The following is a 20,117-nucleotide window of genomic DNA, read 5'->3' on the forward strand; positions in this document are numbered from 1 at the left end:
TGAAGGAGTAACACTTAGTTGATTATTATTCTTCATTTCTTTCCATGTTAAAATATATTACCTATCACCTTTCTAATGTCAATTTCGGATTAACTCAATGATTTTTTAAAAACTCCCCATAGTAAATTGCATTTTCAAAAACATGTCAATCGATTCGGGATCGGATTGAATTCTAACACTTTTTCGATGGATGGGTAAGAACGATAGTTCATTAAATAATTTTAATTAGCGATGATTCATTCGAATAAAAATAGTTGAATGCATTTAATTACTTAATTCATTATAATAAAATTCCAAATGCGTTTATTCATTCGAATGAATTAGTAATTAGACTAAATGAATGAATAAGTAATTGTGCAAAACGAATAAATTAGTAACTGTGCCAAATGAATAAATAAATAATTCCAAGCTAATGAATACACTCGAATGCAAATATACCAATAGGCGTGCGAAAGTAATGCATTTGTTACGTACACATTCATTTGCTAGTTACACATGAAATGTGATTGCATCCTGTTCTTTTAAGATCCTAGCAGTATTTCTACACTTTAAAACGACACAACACGGCATAGTTGAATTCAAATCAGGAGTTGCGTAGGTACTGAGTGACGTCTACAAAGAAACTAATGGTTCAAAACGTAAACCTGCTCATTTATGCGTAGTTTAGTCACCGTCTGTTCTATGTGCGTTTGTTGTTTCTGGACCTATTATTTCTTAATTCTATGATACCAACATATTTTAGAAAATAAATAAAAGTATTTAGACAAAAAAACAAAAGGTATTTTTAGAATGTTACTACAGTAGGGCCAATTTAATAGGTCACATTTGACACTTCATCAAAATTCAACAACATAACCTTGTAAAGGCGGGTATAATTTTTTTTTAGAATTTAGAACTGCACATTTGCTTAATTTATTCAGTTGTGATTACATATTTATTGTAATAATGACAAAAGAAGGTAATTTTACTATTACGAAACTTTTGTATTCACAAATTATCAGTGACACAGAGAGCCATGGAAAGGAGAATGCTGGGTATTTCGTTAAGAGACAAAAAAACCAATACATGGATTAGAGCGAGAACAAAGGTCACAGATGTGGTCCATGGGGCTGCTAACCAGAAATGGAGCTGGGCTGGTCATATAGCCAAAACCACAGACTCTAGATGGACCAAAAAAGTCCTGGAATGGCGACCTAGAACGGGTAGAACAAGTGTCGGCAGGCCTCAGATAAGGTGGTCTGATGACATACGACGAGTTGCAGGAAGTGGTTGGATGCGGTTGGCTCAGGATAGGGAAATATGGAGCCTTAAGGGGGAGGCCTATGTTCACCATTGGACAAGAGACGGCTGATGTCGATAATGATGTTTGAAGTCCGAATCGATTCATTCACTTTAATCGATGTTTTTAAGCAGGTCACCTCACTATGAAGTTAAAACAGACAAAAATGTCAAATGTGACTTGTTAAATTGGCCCTACTATAACTATAAATTTTCACGTAAAGTAGGTACTCACCTATTCTTAAAGCAAGGATATTTCTCTCGGAAAACTATTTTTGTCTCTGAATAAATGTCTGTCTATTGTCTATGGTGTACCGGAAATGAAAGATCCAATGAATGATTCTTTCGATTATTTGATTTAATCATTCGGTTAGTAAATTTAGTCGATTATTTTCATCTTTAATTTTAATGAATTTATTTTTTACACGGATGCAGCATTAATTTAATCTTGCCAGTCAAGAACAACATTATATTAAATAAAATATAATAATTAACCGGCAAAGCTGAGATTTTTCGTGTTTTTTTTAAAATAAATATTTGCGTTCTTATGATTTACCCAAATATTTCATTTTGAATGCCATTTTAAACGAGTTGTAAATAACTCTCTATTTGAAAATGGTAATCAAGTTGGAGTAGAGTGGAATTCAAACCGCCGATCTTTGAGCCGTGAGTCCGAGACACTAGCCACGGGACCACAACCTGATTCAATGCATTCATTTATTTTAATTTCCTTTAAATAGATTTCTGCGTTGCAATCGTTAGATTATTGCAGATGTTATATTTCTGCTTTTAAAATTATTGTAGTAACTAATCGATAAATATCAAGCAAATTATGTAACGAATATGTCATAAAAATAAATTACATTTATATTAACCCAAGAATTTTGTTCCAGTTATAAAATTAATGGACAGATCCTTAGAGAGCAAAAAATATATTAGTAGTCATCGACTTATTTTTCCTATCCTCCAGAGATATATTTTATCAAAATGTTTTTGTTTATTTATTGTAATTTTGATTGAAAAATGTGGCAATTTTTGTGAACAAATAGGAACTAGATTCACTCTCGGGGGATTAAAATAGGCAGAGTAAAATACTATTTTTGTATTCATTGTAGATTTATTGAAAATATATTTACATTGTAAAATAAAACCAGTTTCATTAGTAAGAAGGAGCAGGACTTTATCAATGTTTTTTAAAATTATTTTTTTATTAAGACTTTTACCAAACAAACAAACCATCACGCAGTTTCTCCGTAGGGAAGGGCAGAGAGGATAGAACGCCATAACACTCTATCTTGCATACAAACCTCGCTTCCTCTACATTCATACATCTTCTCATGCACGCACGCCAATTCATACCTTTTTGAATACAAGTAAATTTACACTGTGAACATAAAAAGGGTTTCTCGCGAGAATGAGTGAGAATACGTCGTTTTAAATGACTTTTTTCGATACAAGTTTACTGACACTCTGAACACGAAAAGAGTTTCTCGCCAAAATTAGTGAGAATATGTAGTATTAAACTACCTTTTTCGAAATAATTATGTTTAAATTCTAAACGTGAAAAGGGTTTTATACCAGTATGTATAAGAAAGTGTCGTTTCAAATGACTTTTTAAGTACATAAAAATTTTCACTCTGAACACGAAAAAGATTTCTCACCAGAGTGAGTTAAAATGTGTTGTTTTAAATTACTTTTTTGAATACAGGTATATTTACACTCTGAACATGAAAACGGTTTCTCACCAAAGTGAGTTAAAATGTGTCGTTTCAAATAACTTTCTTTAATACAAGTATATTTACACTCTGAACATGAAAACGGTTTCTCACCAGAGTGAGTTAAAATGTGTTGTTTCAAATTACTTTTTTGAATACAAGTATATTTACACTCTGAACATGAAAACGGTTTCTCAAAAGAGTGAGTGAGAATGTGTTGTTTCAAATTACCCTTTTGAATACAAGTATATTTACACTTTGAGCATGAAAAGGGTTTCTCGCCAGAATGTGTGAGAATATGTCGTTTTAAATTACTTTTTTCGATACAAGTATATTTACACTCTGAACATGAATAGGGTTTCATACCAGTATGTCTGAGAAGGTGTCGTTTCAAATGACTTTTGTGAGTACATAAAAATTCACAATCTGAACATGAAAATGGTTTCATACCAGTATGTCTGAGAAGGTGTTGTTTCAAATTGCTTTTTCTATAACAAGAAAATTTACACTCTGAACATGAAAAGGGTTTTTGGCCAGTATGAGTGAGTACACCGTTTTCTGATTTACCGGTATTTAAGCATTGGGACGAAGAGTGTGATTTCTCCACAGTATTGGGTGTGTTGTGTGAAACATGCGATGAACGTGTATTGCTGTCTTCGAGATATTTAGTTTGACTTCCGCTCCTCATTGGATCTAAAAAAAACAACATATTTCAAAAGCATAGAATTACAGATTTATGATCAAAAGTCTTGAGGCGAATATAATTATTCACGCAACTTTCCCTACTGAGACTAAAACTAGAAACTCATTTTGTTCTTTTTCAGTGCCAAAATACAGCGTTTATTGGCAACAAATAACTAAAATGCATACTTGCAATACAAAATAAGTTTATGACATAAAAAAAGTGCAAGAAAATATTCCTAGCAGCTTCACTGAATACATAACTTGTTCTTAAGCAATATAATCAACATAATATCTGTACCTCAGAGGCAGGCGGATGCAAATCCAAACGTCAAATGTTTAACACAGTTGTTGCCTAAATAATCTACTTCCTCTAAGTGATTGCTTAATGTAAGATTAACTAAGTAAGTGATTTCTAATAACATTAATTTGTATAATCATTATCTTAAAACATTGATTTACATTTCTTCAAAATCAATGGACATGATCATAAACTGAATATGAAAATCGAAATGTCATTTCAACAAATTCTGGATTTGCATCCGTCTGCCTCTAAGGTACAGATATATATTATATATAAACACACAATATAATAATGTACTATAATAATAATAATAATGTAATAAAAATCAAGAAATTGCAAAGATAAAAAATAACTAATGAATGAAATTAACTTAAAATTTACAAATAATCCAAAAAAATACTATCCAATGTGAAATGGCCTTTGGGCACTATTGTACAAATACAAACAAAGTCAAGGCGTTTTATTCGGCTTATTACCAAAGTCAATAGCGTACCTAGTGATAATTTTATGTTGATATTAAAATGAACTTAACCAAGCAATGCAACGAATCCGTGTATATTAATGTGGAAAGTAGTGTTAATTACCTCCAGTAGAGGGTTTTAAACATTCCTGTTTTATATCAGGATATTCGATGTCGATTTTAGTAAAGATCAGCGTATTACTGTCTCTTTCATACTGCGGTTTAGTACTGGTCCCCGGTTCAGCCTTCACGTTAGAGAAATCTGGCCCATCGCTTCTGCAGGGAGAAAGCGGCCTTTCCCCAATATGAAGAGTGTCTCCTTGTACATCGCCAGTCCCAGGTTCAGCCTTAACCGTAACAATATCCAGCTTCTCGCTTTTGTAAGGACATAGCGGCCCTTCCACAGTATGGAGAATATTTCCTTCTACATCGCTAGTCCCCGGTTCAGCCTTTATAGTAGCAACACTTGGCTTCTCGCTTTTGTAGGGACATAGTATCCCGTTCCCAGTATGGAGAATATCTCTTTCTTCATCGCCAGTCCCCGGCTCACTTTTTATAGTTACTAAAGCACATTCCATAATCACGTTCTCGAAGATGGATGCAAGTTGAATTTCAACCTGAAGATCAAACTCCTGAAAAAAATAATATTCTATGTTACGGTGAGTCAAGTCAAATGCTATAGTGATAACTTCAACCTTTTAATGGCAGGCCAATACTTTTTATTGGTGTCCGCGTCGTGGTGTAGTGGTCAGCGCGTTCACCTACCTGATCACCATACCTTCATGTCATAAAAATTATCAACTTATGATGCGATTAGGTGCGGAAAAGGATGATGATATTTTATATCAAAATGAGTTCTAGTCATAACTCGTTCGCAGATATCTACCAAAACAAAACTTCTTATATTTTGTATTTTAATGGTTGCACTTATGCAATACTATTTATTATAAAACCAACAGATTTGCATTAAAGTAAATTAAAACTTAAACCTTCTAATCGCTGGTCAATACTTTATATTCAAGAGTTCTCGGTGTAAATCTACCACAGCAATTAACCAAAATAAAACTACTTTCATTTTTATATATATAACACCACTAGTTTTATATGAAGTGAGTCTAGGTAGCGATGGTCAAATCAATACGTTGAATGCACTTTTATTCCTAAGTGCAAACCTTTTTAGTTGGCAAAGTTTTGCAATTTAACCAACATAACGTCCACCAATACCAGACTATCTCGGAGTTAAGCTAATCCTCCTAGGGGCGCTGTTAGTGTCACCTTTGTAGGGGGGTACTGCTTTCACTTAAGCTAGGGTTTCCTAGGAGAGCGGCGCCCGTATCTTAACGGCCGTAATGAAAGAATATGAGGTGGACAGCCGTCGTAACGGTGACTAGAGAGTGGTTTCATAGGAAAACGATGTTGATAACACCGTTAAAAAATAAAACCACTCTCTAGTCACCACTACGACGGCTGTCCACCGCATCACCGTTCACTACGGCCGTTAAGATACGGGCACCGCTGTCCTAGGAAACCCTAGCTTTAGTAATCATGTAAACTTAACAGCCTTAAATCGAAAAAAACCAACGGTACTTCAAAGTCAGCTACAAACGTCAGAAACAAAATAATTCTAAATGAAGAGTAAGGTTCACACAAGTACAAGGCGATGTATGAAATCATTTCACGCCGTTTCGTAGCGAATATAAACTTAACTGGATATTTCAAGGTTCCTTCATACAGCGATAACCCCTTTGGAACTGTACCTGCTACTATCACTACTGTCAGTACACACACGAAATGGCGGCTATCCGGTGGAAAATGTTGCCAGACTAAAGGTATTTCATAATCTAAGGGCCGGTTTTATAAACATCTAATCAAACTTCCGTAAGTGTAACGAACTGTTGGCCGTTCGTTACGATAACCGACGGTTTTGTGTTCTATAAACCATTTTTGTTAACGGACGGTCGTCGGTAGGCATTTTAATAGAAATTGAAATTTTTCTGTCAATTATCTATGGAAAAACTTTTTATCTAAGCTCTTTCTGTCAAATGCGAACGGTGCGCGAATAAAAAAAATACATCAAATGCAAATAGTCGACAATTTTGAACGAAGTTTTTACACAAAAAAGAACTATGAATTAAAATTAAAATTATTAAAAGCGAGCAGGTACGATGGATAGTTCCTGTTATCTGTTATTTTAGTATACATTTTTATCAATAAAACATTTTTTAAATTTTAAAAAATTAACTGCTGAATATATTTATCCGTCAGACTAAAGTTGATTTTATACCACCACGCAGAGTAAAAAACATATGAAACTGGTAATTCAACTAAATCCCAAAATAACGACTATCTGCGTGTTAATTGGGCGGAGATTGGATCAAATAACAATGTGATAAAACAACTGTCATGTCAAATCTGGTATCTTTCATCTTAGGTTTACGTTTTAAAAAGGAGCATCACTTAATAAATTATTCTTCTTCTTTTTTTTATTGCCATTGACATATTAATATGTAGTATCACGACCTGTCCAATGTCAATTTCGGGTTCGAACCGAATTATATTATTTTTAGTGAGTCCGCAGAAAGTAAAGCATGGGACAGAGGATTCACCTAATGACATCGATTGACAAGAAAAAGGGTTTAATATATAATTTAAAAAATAAGATATTTAAAAAAATAAACCGTTTTTTTATTACCGAGTTGAATTGGTAGCTTGTAAAAGTGGTATATGTAATTGGATAATTTATAAAGTGCTATTTATGTAAAAATCTCCTCAAGAGCGCTGTACAATAAATAAATATCCTAGCACATCTTGCAGCTACAGAGCGCATGAACGGTAATAAATCTATATTTACACATTTTAAAAATTAACAAAGAAATTTAGTGTATAATTGAAATCTTAAAAATGAATAATTATTATAATAAAAAAAGTAAGATTACATCAGGTCTTGCAACTATTAAGCGCATAGGCGTTTTAATTCTAGACTCCATTTACAACATTTAGGTTTTTTATAGTTGATAACAATTACATATGGAAGCTTTATTACCAACCGTCGTGCAATTACACAGTGCATGGACGAGTGAAATTCTAGGAAGTTAAAATGATATCAATAATTTTACAAAAAGTAAACGTAAACATAGAGCATTCTAATAAATTTGTATTGTGTTTATGCAAAGAAAAACCAATAAAAACTAAATAAATAAAGCACTGTTTCCACATTACGGTTAACAAAAAAAATCCAACCCTGTTGTAATTTGTTAATCTTAATGAATCCCGAGGGGGTGAAATCCAGTCTTTTGTCAAAAAACATTTGGACAAACTCAAATATTGTAATGAAACCAACTGGTCCAAGAAGGAGTTTAAAAATTGGAAAATTGTTTTCAGGCGTTGCCTAGAATGTGAAATAATTCAGTCAGATGAATCTCTTCACAACAATAAAGGTTTCAGCTCTTTAACTTCACTAAAATAAAAAAATGGAAGAATTGAAGAAACATGGATGTTCAAATATAGGCAAAATGGTGAATGTTACACAGTGTGTTAAGTGGCCACTTAAACCACCAATGAAAGGTCATAAGCCCTGTAAATGCCTAGACTTCCATACTCCCTTATTTAAGGTATTCTCCATCCCTGTTGTAATTTGTTAAAAAAAGATAGATGTCCGAAGAGTAGTTTTTGTTTATAGTAGGTAGATACTGCCGCCATGTGGCCTACTGGTTGCACATGTGTCGTAACAGAGAGGATAATGCCTATTGTTCCAACGACTTGGTGTCCACTTTGGTTCGTATTGTTTCGTTTTATGAGACGCAACATTCCTGTTCAATTCATTTTTTTGCATTAACATTAGACAAACACGTGAATGAGAGGTTTGGCTGTAGAGAGGTCAAGAGAAGTAAAAAATAAGTAGATAATAATACATCAACATGACAATATTACTAAATTGATACCTACTAATCGAAGTTAAGACTCCAGTTAGGATGAACGGGGTGAAAAAAAATGTTTCTACCCTCGTTGGGTATCCGTCGATGGCTGAATGGTGTGGCAGTTGTAGGTATAGATTCAATCTGAAATCTGGCCCTTTGCTTCTGTAGGGACAAGGCGGCCCTTCTTCAGTACGGAGAATATCTCCTTGTACATTGCCAGTCCCGGGTTCAGCCTTTACAGTCGCTGTAGTGAATTCCATAATCGTGTTCTCGAGGCTGGATACAAATGGAATATTTAACCTGAAGATCAAACCCCTACAAAAAATTATATTCTTTGTTACGGTGGGTACTATTTATTATAAAACCACTAGTTTTATATGAAGTGAGTCTAGTCACCTTACCTTCTTGTCATAATAAAATTATCAACTTACGATGCGATTAGTGTACCAATGTAGTGTCTTATGCATTATTAGGTGCGGAAAGGAATGATGAATGGAAGGAATGCTATCTCTATGTTGAACAATTTCACTTTGGACATTGACATTTTTCACGTCTCTGAGGGAGTTTTTCGTTACAAGATTCTCTCACTTTTTAAACATATTATTCTTTGGATATTATGTTTACTAATGTGTTTTTTTTTATATATACCTAATTATTTCTATATGTATGAATTAAAATATTCCATTTTGTAATGTACATATATATGAATAAATAAATGATAAATGATAATGATATTTTATATTAAAAAATTGCTCTTATCATAGATATCTACCAAAACAAAACCTCGTAGATTTTGTATTAAGTGCAATACTATTTATTATAAAACCACTAGTTTTACATTTGGTTAGCCAAGTTACCCAACATGACGTCCGCCAACACCAGACTCTCCTGTGGTTGAGCTAAAGGCGCTGTTAGTGTCGCCTTTGTAGGGGGGTACTGCTTTCACTTTTAGTGTAATCATGTTAACTCAACAGCCTCAAATCGAAAAAAAATCGTCACTTCAAAGTCAGCTACAAATATCAAAAAGAAAATATTGCTAAATGTAGCGTGTGTTCACACAAGGACAAGACGATGGTGGAGATCATTCCACGTCACATCATAGCGAATAAAGCTTTCGTTATACAGCGTTTACCCGTTTAGTTAGGAACTGTACCTGCCAAAGCACTACTACACAGCTACGTATATCAATATATACATATAAAGGACGCTTATAAAATACTTATGCTGTTAGCACTAGTGCCATAGATTATGCAGTAACTAATTAAGTGTTGCGCCACATTGCGAATTCGATCGTCGATATCGATGTAATAGGAATGTCTAAATCGATCGATATTGGTGCATAAAATTTTTGATTAGGTACAAAAAGAGAAAAAACACCGATTAGATACACTATATTTTTATTCATAAAATCACATTTCTTACATAAAATAGTAACGTAAAAGTTTATATTATATACATTACACACGTTAAAAAAAACAAATTTTAAATTAAATTACTATCAGAAAAAAAAACGCAAAAAATATGTCCATAAAAATAAATAGTATAATACAAACGATCTTAAAATAGCAATCAATTTTTAAATTTTTATAGCATAATGCCAAGGGGAAAAAAAAAAATTTAAACATATAATTTAAGAAACAACTTATGTCTAATTATTATAAAAACAATAGCTTAGTTATTAGCGTTACGCGTTTATTACATTAACAGAACACAACTTTATTTTGGGGAGAGCACTCCTCCCGTCAATGGGTGATACTAAGTAAATTTATAAATACAGAATATTACTCATAGTGTAATAACAAAGTTTTTATGTTTACATAATAATTCATCAAGCAGTGTAAATGGGGTTTGGGAGCGAACATGAAATGATGATAATTTTTTTGTACAAATGAATTCTTTTTACCACGATTTGAATTTCAGTAAATTCCAATACTTTACATTATTCATTTTATTAGAATGTGTGTATTCCTATCCAAAAACAGTAGCCAGGCTCTTTATAGCCCGGGCTTGGAGGGAAATTTGGCACAATTTAAACTCTCGCCTTCCACACAGTAGCCAAGCTATCACAATAGATCTTCACAGGTCGCAGTGACGTCAGGAGCTTAATTAGCGCTAACCCCCACCTCAAAGAATAAGAATAAATCACTCTCCAAACACAAACGTTAGTCTCTTTTTTGGAGACTTATAGTTATAACAAATAAATTTGTATAAAATTGAAAAACATGTACCATTTATGAAATATATTAATTCTTTTTCTCTTAGTGCCCTGTCAGGTATGCCCAACGTTGGCAATCACTCTGACAAAAGTCTCTCTGTCCTGTGCTGCCCGGAAAATCTACTCCACAGTCCTGAAGCCAGTCCAGTCACGTATAATTCACAACCAGGACATCTGTCTTCTTCCAGCCCCTCTGTGACCCTCAATCTTGCCTTTTAAAATTAAATGAAGCAAGTGGTACCTTTCTCCACGCATTATATGCCCCAGATACGAAATTTTAGGAACTCTTAATTAATAAACAAAAAAAACTGGCAGCGCAATCACTGAGCATACGTGTAGCTAAAATGATTTCTTGAAAATGCCCTTCTTATGCAATAAGCAGTCCGAAAAATAACAAAGCACCTGGACTGGGTGAAATAAAAATCGAACAGATCAAACACTTTGGAGAGCAAACCATGGAATGGGTCTTTAAACTAATAAATGCACGTGTAATAAACTAATAAATGAATGTGTAATAAACGAGAAAATCCCAAATCTCTGGAGGAAAGCGCATGTAACTGCACTCCTCAAACCAGGAAAGGAACCTAACGACCTGAAAAACTACAGAACTATATCCCTTTAATGTCAACTGATCAAAATCTTCGAACGCCTAATTCTGAATCGGGTCTCAGACCATATAGACCGCCTAGTGATAAGAGAGCAGGCAGGTTTCAGACCCGGAAGATCGTGTACTGGTCAGGTGCTCAACTTGGTGCAGCACATTGAAGACGGGTTTGAGAGGAAAAAGATAACGGGAGTGGCGTTTGTGGATCTCACGGTTGCATACGATACGGTGAACCATACCAAACTTGTTAATAAGATATACAATGTCACAAAGGACTTCAAACTTACATCCATAATCCGCAATTTTCTGAACAATAGACGATTTTATGTAATTCTTCAGGGCAAGGACAGTTCGACGGAGATCCCAAAAGAATGGACTACCGCAGGGAAGCGTTCTGGCGCCAATCCTATATGACATATATATACTAACGATCAACCCATACCAGAGGAGACCAGGCAATTCATCTACGCTGATGATACAGCAGTGGCTGCTCAAGAGGACTCTTTCCAGCTGGCGGAGGAAAGACTTGCCTGAACTCTTAACATACTTGGGGAATACTATGAAAAAATATGTTAAAGCCAAATCCAAAGAAAACTCAACTCTGTGCCTTCCACCTAAAAAATAAGCCGGCGAGAAGAGAACTGGAAGTCATATGGAAGGGGGAGAGAATCGAGTACTGCCAAACACCCAATTATCTTGGTGTAACTCTGGATAGGACGCTTTCCTATAAGCAGCTCTGCACCAATACTAAACAGAAAGTCTTCGCCAGGAATAACATATTACAGAAGCTCACCGGTTCATCCTGGGGAGCATCTTCACATGTACTCCGCACTTCTGCCTTGGATTTGTGTGTCTCCGCAGCAGAGTACGCTTGTCCCGTTTGGCAGAAGTCAGCATATGCCAAACAAGTGGATATTGCTGTAAATGACAGGGCGCGATTGCTGTCCGGCTGCCTTAAGCCCACACCGGTGCACAAACTTTATCCTATTATAGGTATCACTCTACCCAACATCAGGAGAAACGTCGCAGCGGACACAGAGAGACACAAACAGACCCATGACCCTAGACACCCCCTTTACGACCATCGAATGGCTCCTCCAAGACTGGGATCGAGAAGAAGTTTCCTCGAAGTCGCAACTGACTAGGAGACCTCTGCAGAAAAACGCAGAGAGGAACTCGGCGATAGGCTCTGGATAATGCCATCTGAAAGCACAAACACCGCCCACGATTTGGAATTTCCTACGTGGAAAGTTCTCAACAGACTAAAGGTAGGGGTGTCTAGGTGCAAATACAATCAATGAGGGTGGGGTTTTCTGGAGGGAGATGACATGAACTGCGATTGTGGAGAGGTGCAGGACGATCCTCATCTGCTGCGGCGTCCACAAATGTAGTTAACTTGTGCTGATAATGATTTGAGGATGGCCACTGACAAGGTGATATCTGTCGCTGCACACTGGAGTGGCAAGGTATTAAGTCCGGACCCGATAAGTAAGTGTAGCTAAGACTTTAAATGTATGTGATGAAGTATTGAAATCAAATGAATTTCTCGATTCGTCCGGAACTGTACATTTTATTACCCGGATACGTAACTTTTTTGATATTTTCAATTTGAGGAAATTTAATTTTTATGGATACAAATTTTTCTCATTGCATCTTTACTAGTTAAGAATATGTGTCTTTTTTATTCATAATATTTATCAAAGTCTCCTGTAATGTTATCTTTATTCTTTGCTGTGTCTTTTATTATCATTTTATTATTTACTTATTTCTCTTACGTATTTTTTGTGTCAGTAAATGTTATTTTTAAAAATTGTAATAATATATCTATGTACTAAATACTACATTCATTTTGAACGAAACAATATAAATATGCTTCAATTTTATTTGTATACCACATTAATACACAATATCTGTATGAATTGTTCTATTTACCAAGGTACATTAAAACTAAATGTTTGATTTTTACGTAATATTTAATGAGGCAGGTCTAATGATTTCGCCTATTACCCTAGTCTTTCGCCCGCAAGTGTATTTCTCCGTATATGTAAACGCGGTATACGTGAGCGCGGAATACTAATAAAAACTTTTCTTATATCAACATATGTCCTTCAGATACTAGTTATTCTCAATTTGGGGGATAAATTTGTGAATTAAGGTATGTTTTACTGTTGATGATGACAGTTGATTACGGGCAATATGTCTGGGCCGCACTAGGCATCCATATAAAGTTTGAGTTTTTATCGAGTAGAGGTCGATTCAAATTATCTCGAAAATAGCAATGTTAACCTTAAAATCGCATCTAAAATGACGAGTCCCAATTTCAGGCCGCTACGACTCGCCGTTTCAGAGATGTGACGGACAAACGTACAAACTCAACACAGGACTTTGGTTCCACGGAGTTGGGATTTATGTCTCAGTAAATGTAACATAAATATATTGTGATTAAAATGTAAAAACAAATATAAAAAAAATAACACACACATGTATTTATTTATAAAGACGAATTATAGAAAAATAAATTGGAATAACCCTGCAATAATAAATACACAGGTACATATTAAAAGTATTGACAATGCAAATTAATATCCATTTGGTAATTCTCGACCTGAGTACGGCCCATTGTTTTGCTGCAAACTGTAGCTAACTTAATACCCAATAGTCATAGAATGGTTTTCCTACGTTTGAGCTCCTCTATAGCTTGGCGCATTATTACTCTGTGGTTTCAACGGACTTTTTTTAATACAAGTTTATTTACACTATGAACATGAAAACGGTTTCTCACGATTGTGAGTTAGAATGTGTCGTTTTAAATTACTTTTTCACGTGCATGAATATTTACACTCTAAGCATGAAAACGGTTTCTCACTGGTGTGAGAGAGAATATGTTCTTTCAACTGGCTTTTTTAATACAAGTATATTTACACTCTGGACATGAAAACGGTTTCTCAAAAGAATGAGTGAGAATGTGTTGTTTCAAATGACTTTTAGGAGAACACAAATATTTACACTCTAAACATGAAAAAGGTTTCTCACCAGAATGACGGAAAAAGTGTTGTGTCAAATGAATTTTTTGATAACATGAAAATTTACACTCTGAACATGAAAACGGTTTCTCACCACTGTGAGTTAGAATGTGTTGTTTAAAATTAGTTTTTTGCGTGCATAAATAATTACACTCTGAGCATTAAAACGGTTTCTCACCGGTGTGAGAGAGAATGTGTTGTTTCAACTGACTTTTTTCAATACAAGTATATTTACACTCTAAACATGAAAATGGTTTCTCACAACTGTGGGTTAGACTGTGTCGTTTCAAATTACTTTTTTGCGTACTTGAATATTTTCACTCTGAACATGAAAACGGTTTCTCAAAAGAGTGAGTGAGAATATGTTGTTTCAACTGACGTTTTTTAATACAAGTATATTTACACCGTGAACATGAAAACGGTTTCTCAAAAGAGTGAGTGAGAATGTGTTGTTTCAAATAACTTTTTTGCGTACTTGAATATTTACACTCTGAACATGAAAACGGTTTCTCAAAAGAGTGAGTGAGAATGTGTTGATTCAAATGACTTTTTTGCGTGCATGAATAATTACACTTTGAACATGAAAACGGTTTCTCACCAGTATGAGAGAGAATATGCTGTTTCAACTGTTTTTTTTCAATACAAGTATATTTACACTCTAAACATGAAAATGGTTTCTCACAACTGTGGGTTAGACTGTGTCGTTTCAAATTATTTTTTTGCGTACTTGAATATTTACACTCTGAACATGAAAACGGTTTCTCAAAAGAGTGAGTGAGAATGTGTTGTTTCAAATAACTTTTTTGCGTACTTGAATATTTACACTCTGAACATGAAAACGGTTTCTCACCAGTATGAGAGAGAATATGCTGTTTCAACTGATTTTTTTCAATACAAGTATATTTACACTCTAAACATGAAAATGGTTTCTCACAACTGTGGGTTAGACTGTGTCGTTTTAAACGACTTTTTTGCGTACATGAATATTTACACTCTAAGCATGAAAACGGTTTCTCACCGGTGTGAGAGAGAATATGTTGTTTCAACTGACTTTTTTGAATACAAGTATATTTACACTCTGGACATGAAAACTGTTTCTCAAAAGAATGAGTGAAAATGTGTCGTTTCAAATTACTTTTTTGCGTACTAGAATATTTACACTCTGAACATGAAAACGGTTTCTCAAAAGAGTGAGCTAGAATGTGTCGCTTTAAACAACTTTTTTGCGCACATGTATATTTACACTCTGAACATGAAAACGGTTTCTTGCCAGAATGAGTGAGAATGTGGGTTTTTGATTTACCGTTATTTAAACTATCTGACCAAGAGTGTGATTTCTCCACAATATTGGGTGTGTTGTATAAAACATGCGATAAACGTGTATCGCTGTCTTCGAGGTATTTAGTTTGACATTCACTCCTCGTAGGACCTGAAAAAAATAGGCATATATATATCAAAAGCACAGAATTATAATATAAACTATATGATCAAAAGACTAGAGGTGAATATGATTATTTACGCAGCTTATCCTACTTAGGACTTAAACAAGAAACTTATCTTGTTCTTGTTTAGTGCCGAAATACGCTGTTTATCGGCAAAAAATAGCTAAAGTAGCATACTTGCAATACAAAATAAGTGTTCGACATGTAAAAATTGCAACAATATTTTGAGTTCGTAGAAATTTTTGTAGACAAGGACTGGATTCAACTCCCTGGGTAGCTGTTTATATTAACACATTACAACTGAGATGAAGAAAATTTTAGAGAAGTTAATATAGAAGTCCAGGTATCCACAGGTCTTATGACCTGTCATTGGCTGGTTTAAGTGATATAGTTGATAAATCCACCCGGTCGATGAAGAAGTATGGAAATTGGAAAAAATAGATTTTCAGGCGTTGCCTAGTATGTAGGTGAAATAATTCAATTAGACGAATTTCACCCGCATAAATAAAGGTTTCAGCTATTTTTTTTCACAAACATCAACATATGAAAGAATTGAAGGAGTGTGGATGTTCAAATATGGGCAGAATGGTGCAATAACAGGTCATAAACCCTGTGGATGCCTGGACTTCTATATTATCTTCTCTAAAATGTTCTTCATCTCAGTTGTAATATGTTAATTAAAAATTGCAAGGAAATGTTCCTAGCAGCTTCACTAGATACAAAACCTGTTCTAAAGCTACATATTTTTAATATATATACACAAAATATAATAATATATTTAATAATAGTCACAAAAATAAAGTTATTGCAAAAGTAAAAAGAAAGATAAAAAATAACAAACAAATCAATAAAATTGATGTATAGTAAAAAAAAAACTGCAACTAAAAATCTTAATTCCAAAAAATATTATCAAATATAAAATGGGCCTTTAGGCACTGAAGTAGAAATGATAGCGAGGCGTTATAGTCGGCTTTTTACTCTATTCAATAGCGTAGTGATTCATTCATGTTAATATTAAAATGAGCTTAACCAACCAATGCAACGAATCCCTGAAAATTAAGGTGGAATGTAATTATAATCACCTTCATAAGAGGATTTTAAACATTCCTGTTTTACGTCAGGATAATCGATGTCGATTTCAGTAAAGATCAGTATATCACTGTCTATTTCATACTGCTGTTTAGTACTGGTCCCCGGTTCAGCTTTCACGGTAGCGAAATCTGGCCCTTTGCTTCTGTGGGGACAAAGCGGCCCTGCCCCGGCATGGAGAACATCTCCGTGTACATCGCCAGTCCCGGGTTCAGCCTTTACAGTCGCTGTAGCGAGTTCCATAATCGTGTTCTCGAGGGTGGATACAAATGGAATATTCAAACTGAAGATTAAACCCCTGCAAAAAATATATTCTATGTTACTGTGAGTCAAATTAAATGTCTTAGTGATTACTCAGACATTCTAATGGCATGCCAATACTTTATATTGGTGTCCGCCTCGTGATGCAGTGGTCAGCGCAATCGCCTACCTTTCAAGAGGTCTCAGGTTCGATTTTCGACATGTTTGGGATTAAATATTTATTTAAAAATGCCTTTTTACACTAGAATATTTCACAGTCTCTGGACTGGCAACTGAAGCGTAAGACAGTTTGTCTTACCTTAATGTCATAAAAAAATATCAAGTTACGCTGCGATTAGTGTACCAATGCAGTGCCCAATGCATTATTAGGCGCGGAAAAAGAAAGGCGATGTTGATACTATACATTTAAGTGAGTTTGATCGCGCCACTTGCCCGTAAGCAGATGGACGCTCGAATTGCTGGTTTGCGGGATGCGTTATCCTTTATTTTCTTTGCCACAGAACCCTAAATACAATGACTGCAATCACCTGCCTTATTCTGGGTTCTGGCACTTTTATTGTCTAGTACTTCTGTCGCGGCAGTCAGAATCAGATCCGATCTTGTGGTCAGGAAGGAGGGCCACTTGACGGATTACACAACGCAGTGGATTTAATAGGTATTGATCGCAAGATATCTTCTTTGCGATCGCGGTGAGAATATAAAAATCACATCTTCACACGATCAGTTCAGTTGTTATTCTGGCGCCGGAACAATATCCGTACCCACGGTAGGCAATGCAACATCTTAACCAGGAGCTCAATCACAGACGGCTATCGACATGCTAAAAAACGTGCTAAGTACTTGAGCGATCACAACGAACAATCATGAACACGCTGAAGTTAGCGCGGTCGCGTTGCAAAACGCCATAGATAAGTTCCGTAGGTTTTTTAGCATGTTGATAGCCATCTGTGATTGAGCTCCAGGGGCTCAATCACAAATGACTATCGACGTGTTAAAAAACATGCTAAGCATTTGAGCGATCACAACGAACAATTATGAACACGCTAAAGTTAAAGCAAAATCGCGGTCACGTTGCAAAACGCCATAAATAAGTTCCGTAGTCAAACTTCAAATCTATTAATCTGTGGTCAAATCAAAAAAGTCAACGCGCGTGTAATCTCGTGTCGGTTTGTTTAAATTAACAATTAAAATGGCTCTTCCACCAAACGCCTTAAGATATATGAATGTAATATAATATAATAAACTACCCAGTAAAATCAAAGAAAATAAAACGTTGTGTTTGTTGTTTATCATGTTCATACCTTCAACAATTTTTTCGTTTAATTGCTTTCTCAATTTGATTCAAAACAAATAAATAGCATGATAAATTGTAAACAAAAAATAAAATAAAATTATTTTACTTACAGTTTAGGAATATTTTCCATATTTACACCGGTAAAATTCAAATATGTGACGGATTATGCGTTGCGAAACGTAAATATTTTGAATTTTGACATTTAATATTAGGTGTTTCCAAGCATCAGGTTAAAGTATGACAATATTAAAAAATATAATAATCCCGATCGATAACTTTCACGGATGTTTCATTGTGACCGCGCATACGATAAACAACCACGGTGAAAAATTGTTATCACGCCGCTAATTAGCACGTCGATAGTCATTTGTGATTGAGCTGCAGGTGGAGTTGGTTAAATCAGTGCGTTAAATGCACTCCTATTTCAAATAAGTGCAAACCTTTTTAGTTAGCCGAATTTTGCGATTTCCAACATAACGTCCACCAACACCAGACTCTCCTGCGGTATCGAAATAAAAAAATAACAACGGTACTTACTTACGGTCAGCAACAAACGTTAAAAACAAAATAATTCCAAATGTAGAGTAGGGTTTGCACAAGTACAAGACGGCGGTGGTGATTATTCCGTCGCGGAACGTAGCGAGTATAAAATTATCTGGACATTTTAAGCTTCTTTTATACAGCTCTTACCCTTTAGGAGCTGTACCTGCCACTGTCAGTATACGGAAACACAAAATGGCGGACATCCAGTGGATAATGTTGCCAGACTAAAGGTATTTCATAATCTAAAGGTATGACATAAGCGGGTTTTAGTGGCTACTTTGCGCACTGTAAATACATAATTCCGTCTATGTTTGAGCAATCTTTTATTATTCTATCTTACGTTTACTTTTTGAGAAGGAGCCGCACTTGATAAATGATTCTTCTTCATTTCTGCCATTCCCATTGACATATTAATATACATTATCACAACCTTTCTAATGTCAATTTTGGGTTGGAACCGAATTATGTTTTTTTGGTGAGTCTGTGGAAGTAATGTTAACATGAGACTGAGGACTGAGGACTCACCCAATATCAGCGATTAACACGATAGAGAGTTGAAGCCTTCAGTATCAAAGATGGCCAAACGCATAGAATTAAGAATAGTCTAGAAACCGCATACGCGCATCAAACAAAAGGCGACTAAACTACTCTTAAAAGAGTAGTTCAACGTTTTGGCCCATTAATTTCTTTGTAGACGTCGCTCAGTACGCAACTCCTGATTTGAATTCAACTATGCCGTGTTGTTTTCTTTTAAAGTGTAGAAATACTGCTAGGATTTTAAAGAAACAGGATGGTATCACATTTCATGTGTAATTAACAAACGAATGTTTAAGTAGCAAATGCATTATTTAAAAATTGAATTATTTGTCCATCTGTCAGATTGTCGAAGAAACAAAATGGAAATTTCGTTAGTGTTGCAAGGGTAGAATTTTTTTTACCCTACTTTGCTCGTCTACTGAGAGAACTAATGAAAATCGGACCTCGGATTAAACAACTCTGTGGTAGACATTTGACCGACATTATCTTCAAAACGTCAAATATTATTTAACATGATATAAAAATATCCGTTTTATGTAAAATAAAATTTGTTTTATATTAAAAGTTCAAAGTTCATTAATGCATTACTCTTATTAAATGACCTTAAACTTATTTACTATGTTGTGTCGATGTTTACGCGTGCACAATAAAATTTTAGAGAAATTAAAAAATCGCTTTTTTTTACCCTATATTTGTGTTATGAAGAAAGTGGGTCAAAGTGGGGAGATTTTTGAACACAGTCCGATGTATTCAA

At 34.8% G+C, this 20,117-nt stretch overlaps 2 protein-coding genes across 4 annotated transcripts; both read right to left on the reverse strand.

Annotated features, from left to right (window-relative positions):
- Positions 1-2,375: 2,375 nt before the first annotated feature.
- Positions 2,376-8,968, reverse strand: LOC148276919 (uncharacterized). 3 transcript variants are annotated; one of them, XM_088233579.1, is made up of 4 exons: positions 6,146-6,423; positions 4,563-5,070; positions 3,561-3,686; positions 2,376-3,481 (listed from the first exon to the last, which is right to left on the reverse strand). In XM_088233579.1, the coding sequence occupies exons 2-4, from the start codon at positions 5,014-5,016 to the stop codon at positions 3,468-3,470; spliced, it is 594 nt and encodes a 197-aa protein (XP_088089705.1). In that variant the 5' UTR covers positions 5,017-5,070; positions 6,146-6,423; the 3' UTR covers positions 2,376-3,467. The 3 variants fall into 3 exon arrangements, with proteins under 3 accessions (XP_088089705.1, XP_088089703.1, XP_088089702.1); XM_088233577.1 differs by lacking the exon at positions 6,146-6,423 and adding an exon at positions 8,384-8,968 and having other exon boundaries at positions 2,376-3,686; XM_088233576.1 differs by having other exon boundaries at positions 2,376-3,686; positions 6,146-6,427.
- A 770-nt stretch (positions 8,969-9,738) lies between these two features.
- On the reverse strand, positions 9,739-18,990 carry LOC148276920 (uncharacterized). The gene is made up of 3 exons (XM_088233583.1): positions 18,821-18,990; positions 16,722-17,026; positions 9,739-15,626 (listed from the first exon to the last, which is right to left on the reverse strand). Exons 2-3 carry the CDS (start codon positions 16,969-16,971, stop codon positions 14,515-14,517), a joined length of 1,362 nt encoding a protein of 453 aa, XP_088089709.1. The 5' UTR covers positions 16,972-17,026; positions 18,821-18,990; the 3' UTR covers positions 9,739-14,514.
- Positions 18,991-20,117: the final 1,127 nt, after the last annotated feature.

Source organism: Micrasema longulum, unplaced genomic scaffold (assembly GCF_059751315.1).
Source record: "Micrasema longulum isolate JH-2025_06_02 unplaced genomic scaffold, ASM5975131v1 h1tg001127l, whole genome shotgun sequence".
Classification (NCBI taxonomy): Eukaryota; Metazoa; Arthropoda; class Insecta; order Trichoptera; family Brachycentridae; genus Micrasema; species Micrasema longulum.

Coding starts and splice junctions, on each gene's coding strand:
- LOC148276919 (XM_088233577.1), bottom strand. CDS start 5,016: ATGGAATGTGCTTTAGTAACTATAAAAAGTGAGCCGGGGACTGGCGAT. Junction 3,687..4,562: donor TTTAAAACCCTCTACTGGAG/GTAATTAACACT, acceptor TGTTTTTTTTAG/ATCCAATGAGGAGCGGAAGT.
- LOC148276920 (XM_088233583.1), bottom strand. CDS start 16,971: ATGGAACTCGCTACAGCGACTGTAAAGGCTGAACCCGGGACTGGCGAT. Junction 15,627..16,721: donor TTTAAAATCCTCTTATGAAG/GTGATTATAATT, acceptor TATTTTTTTCAG/GTCCTACGAGGAGTGAATGT.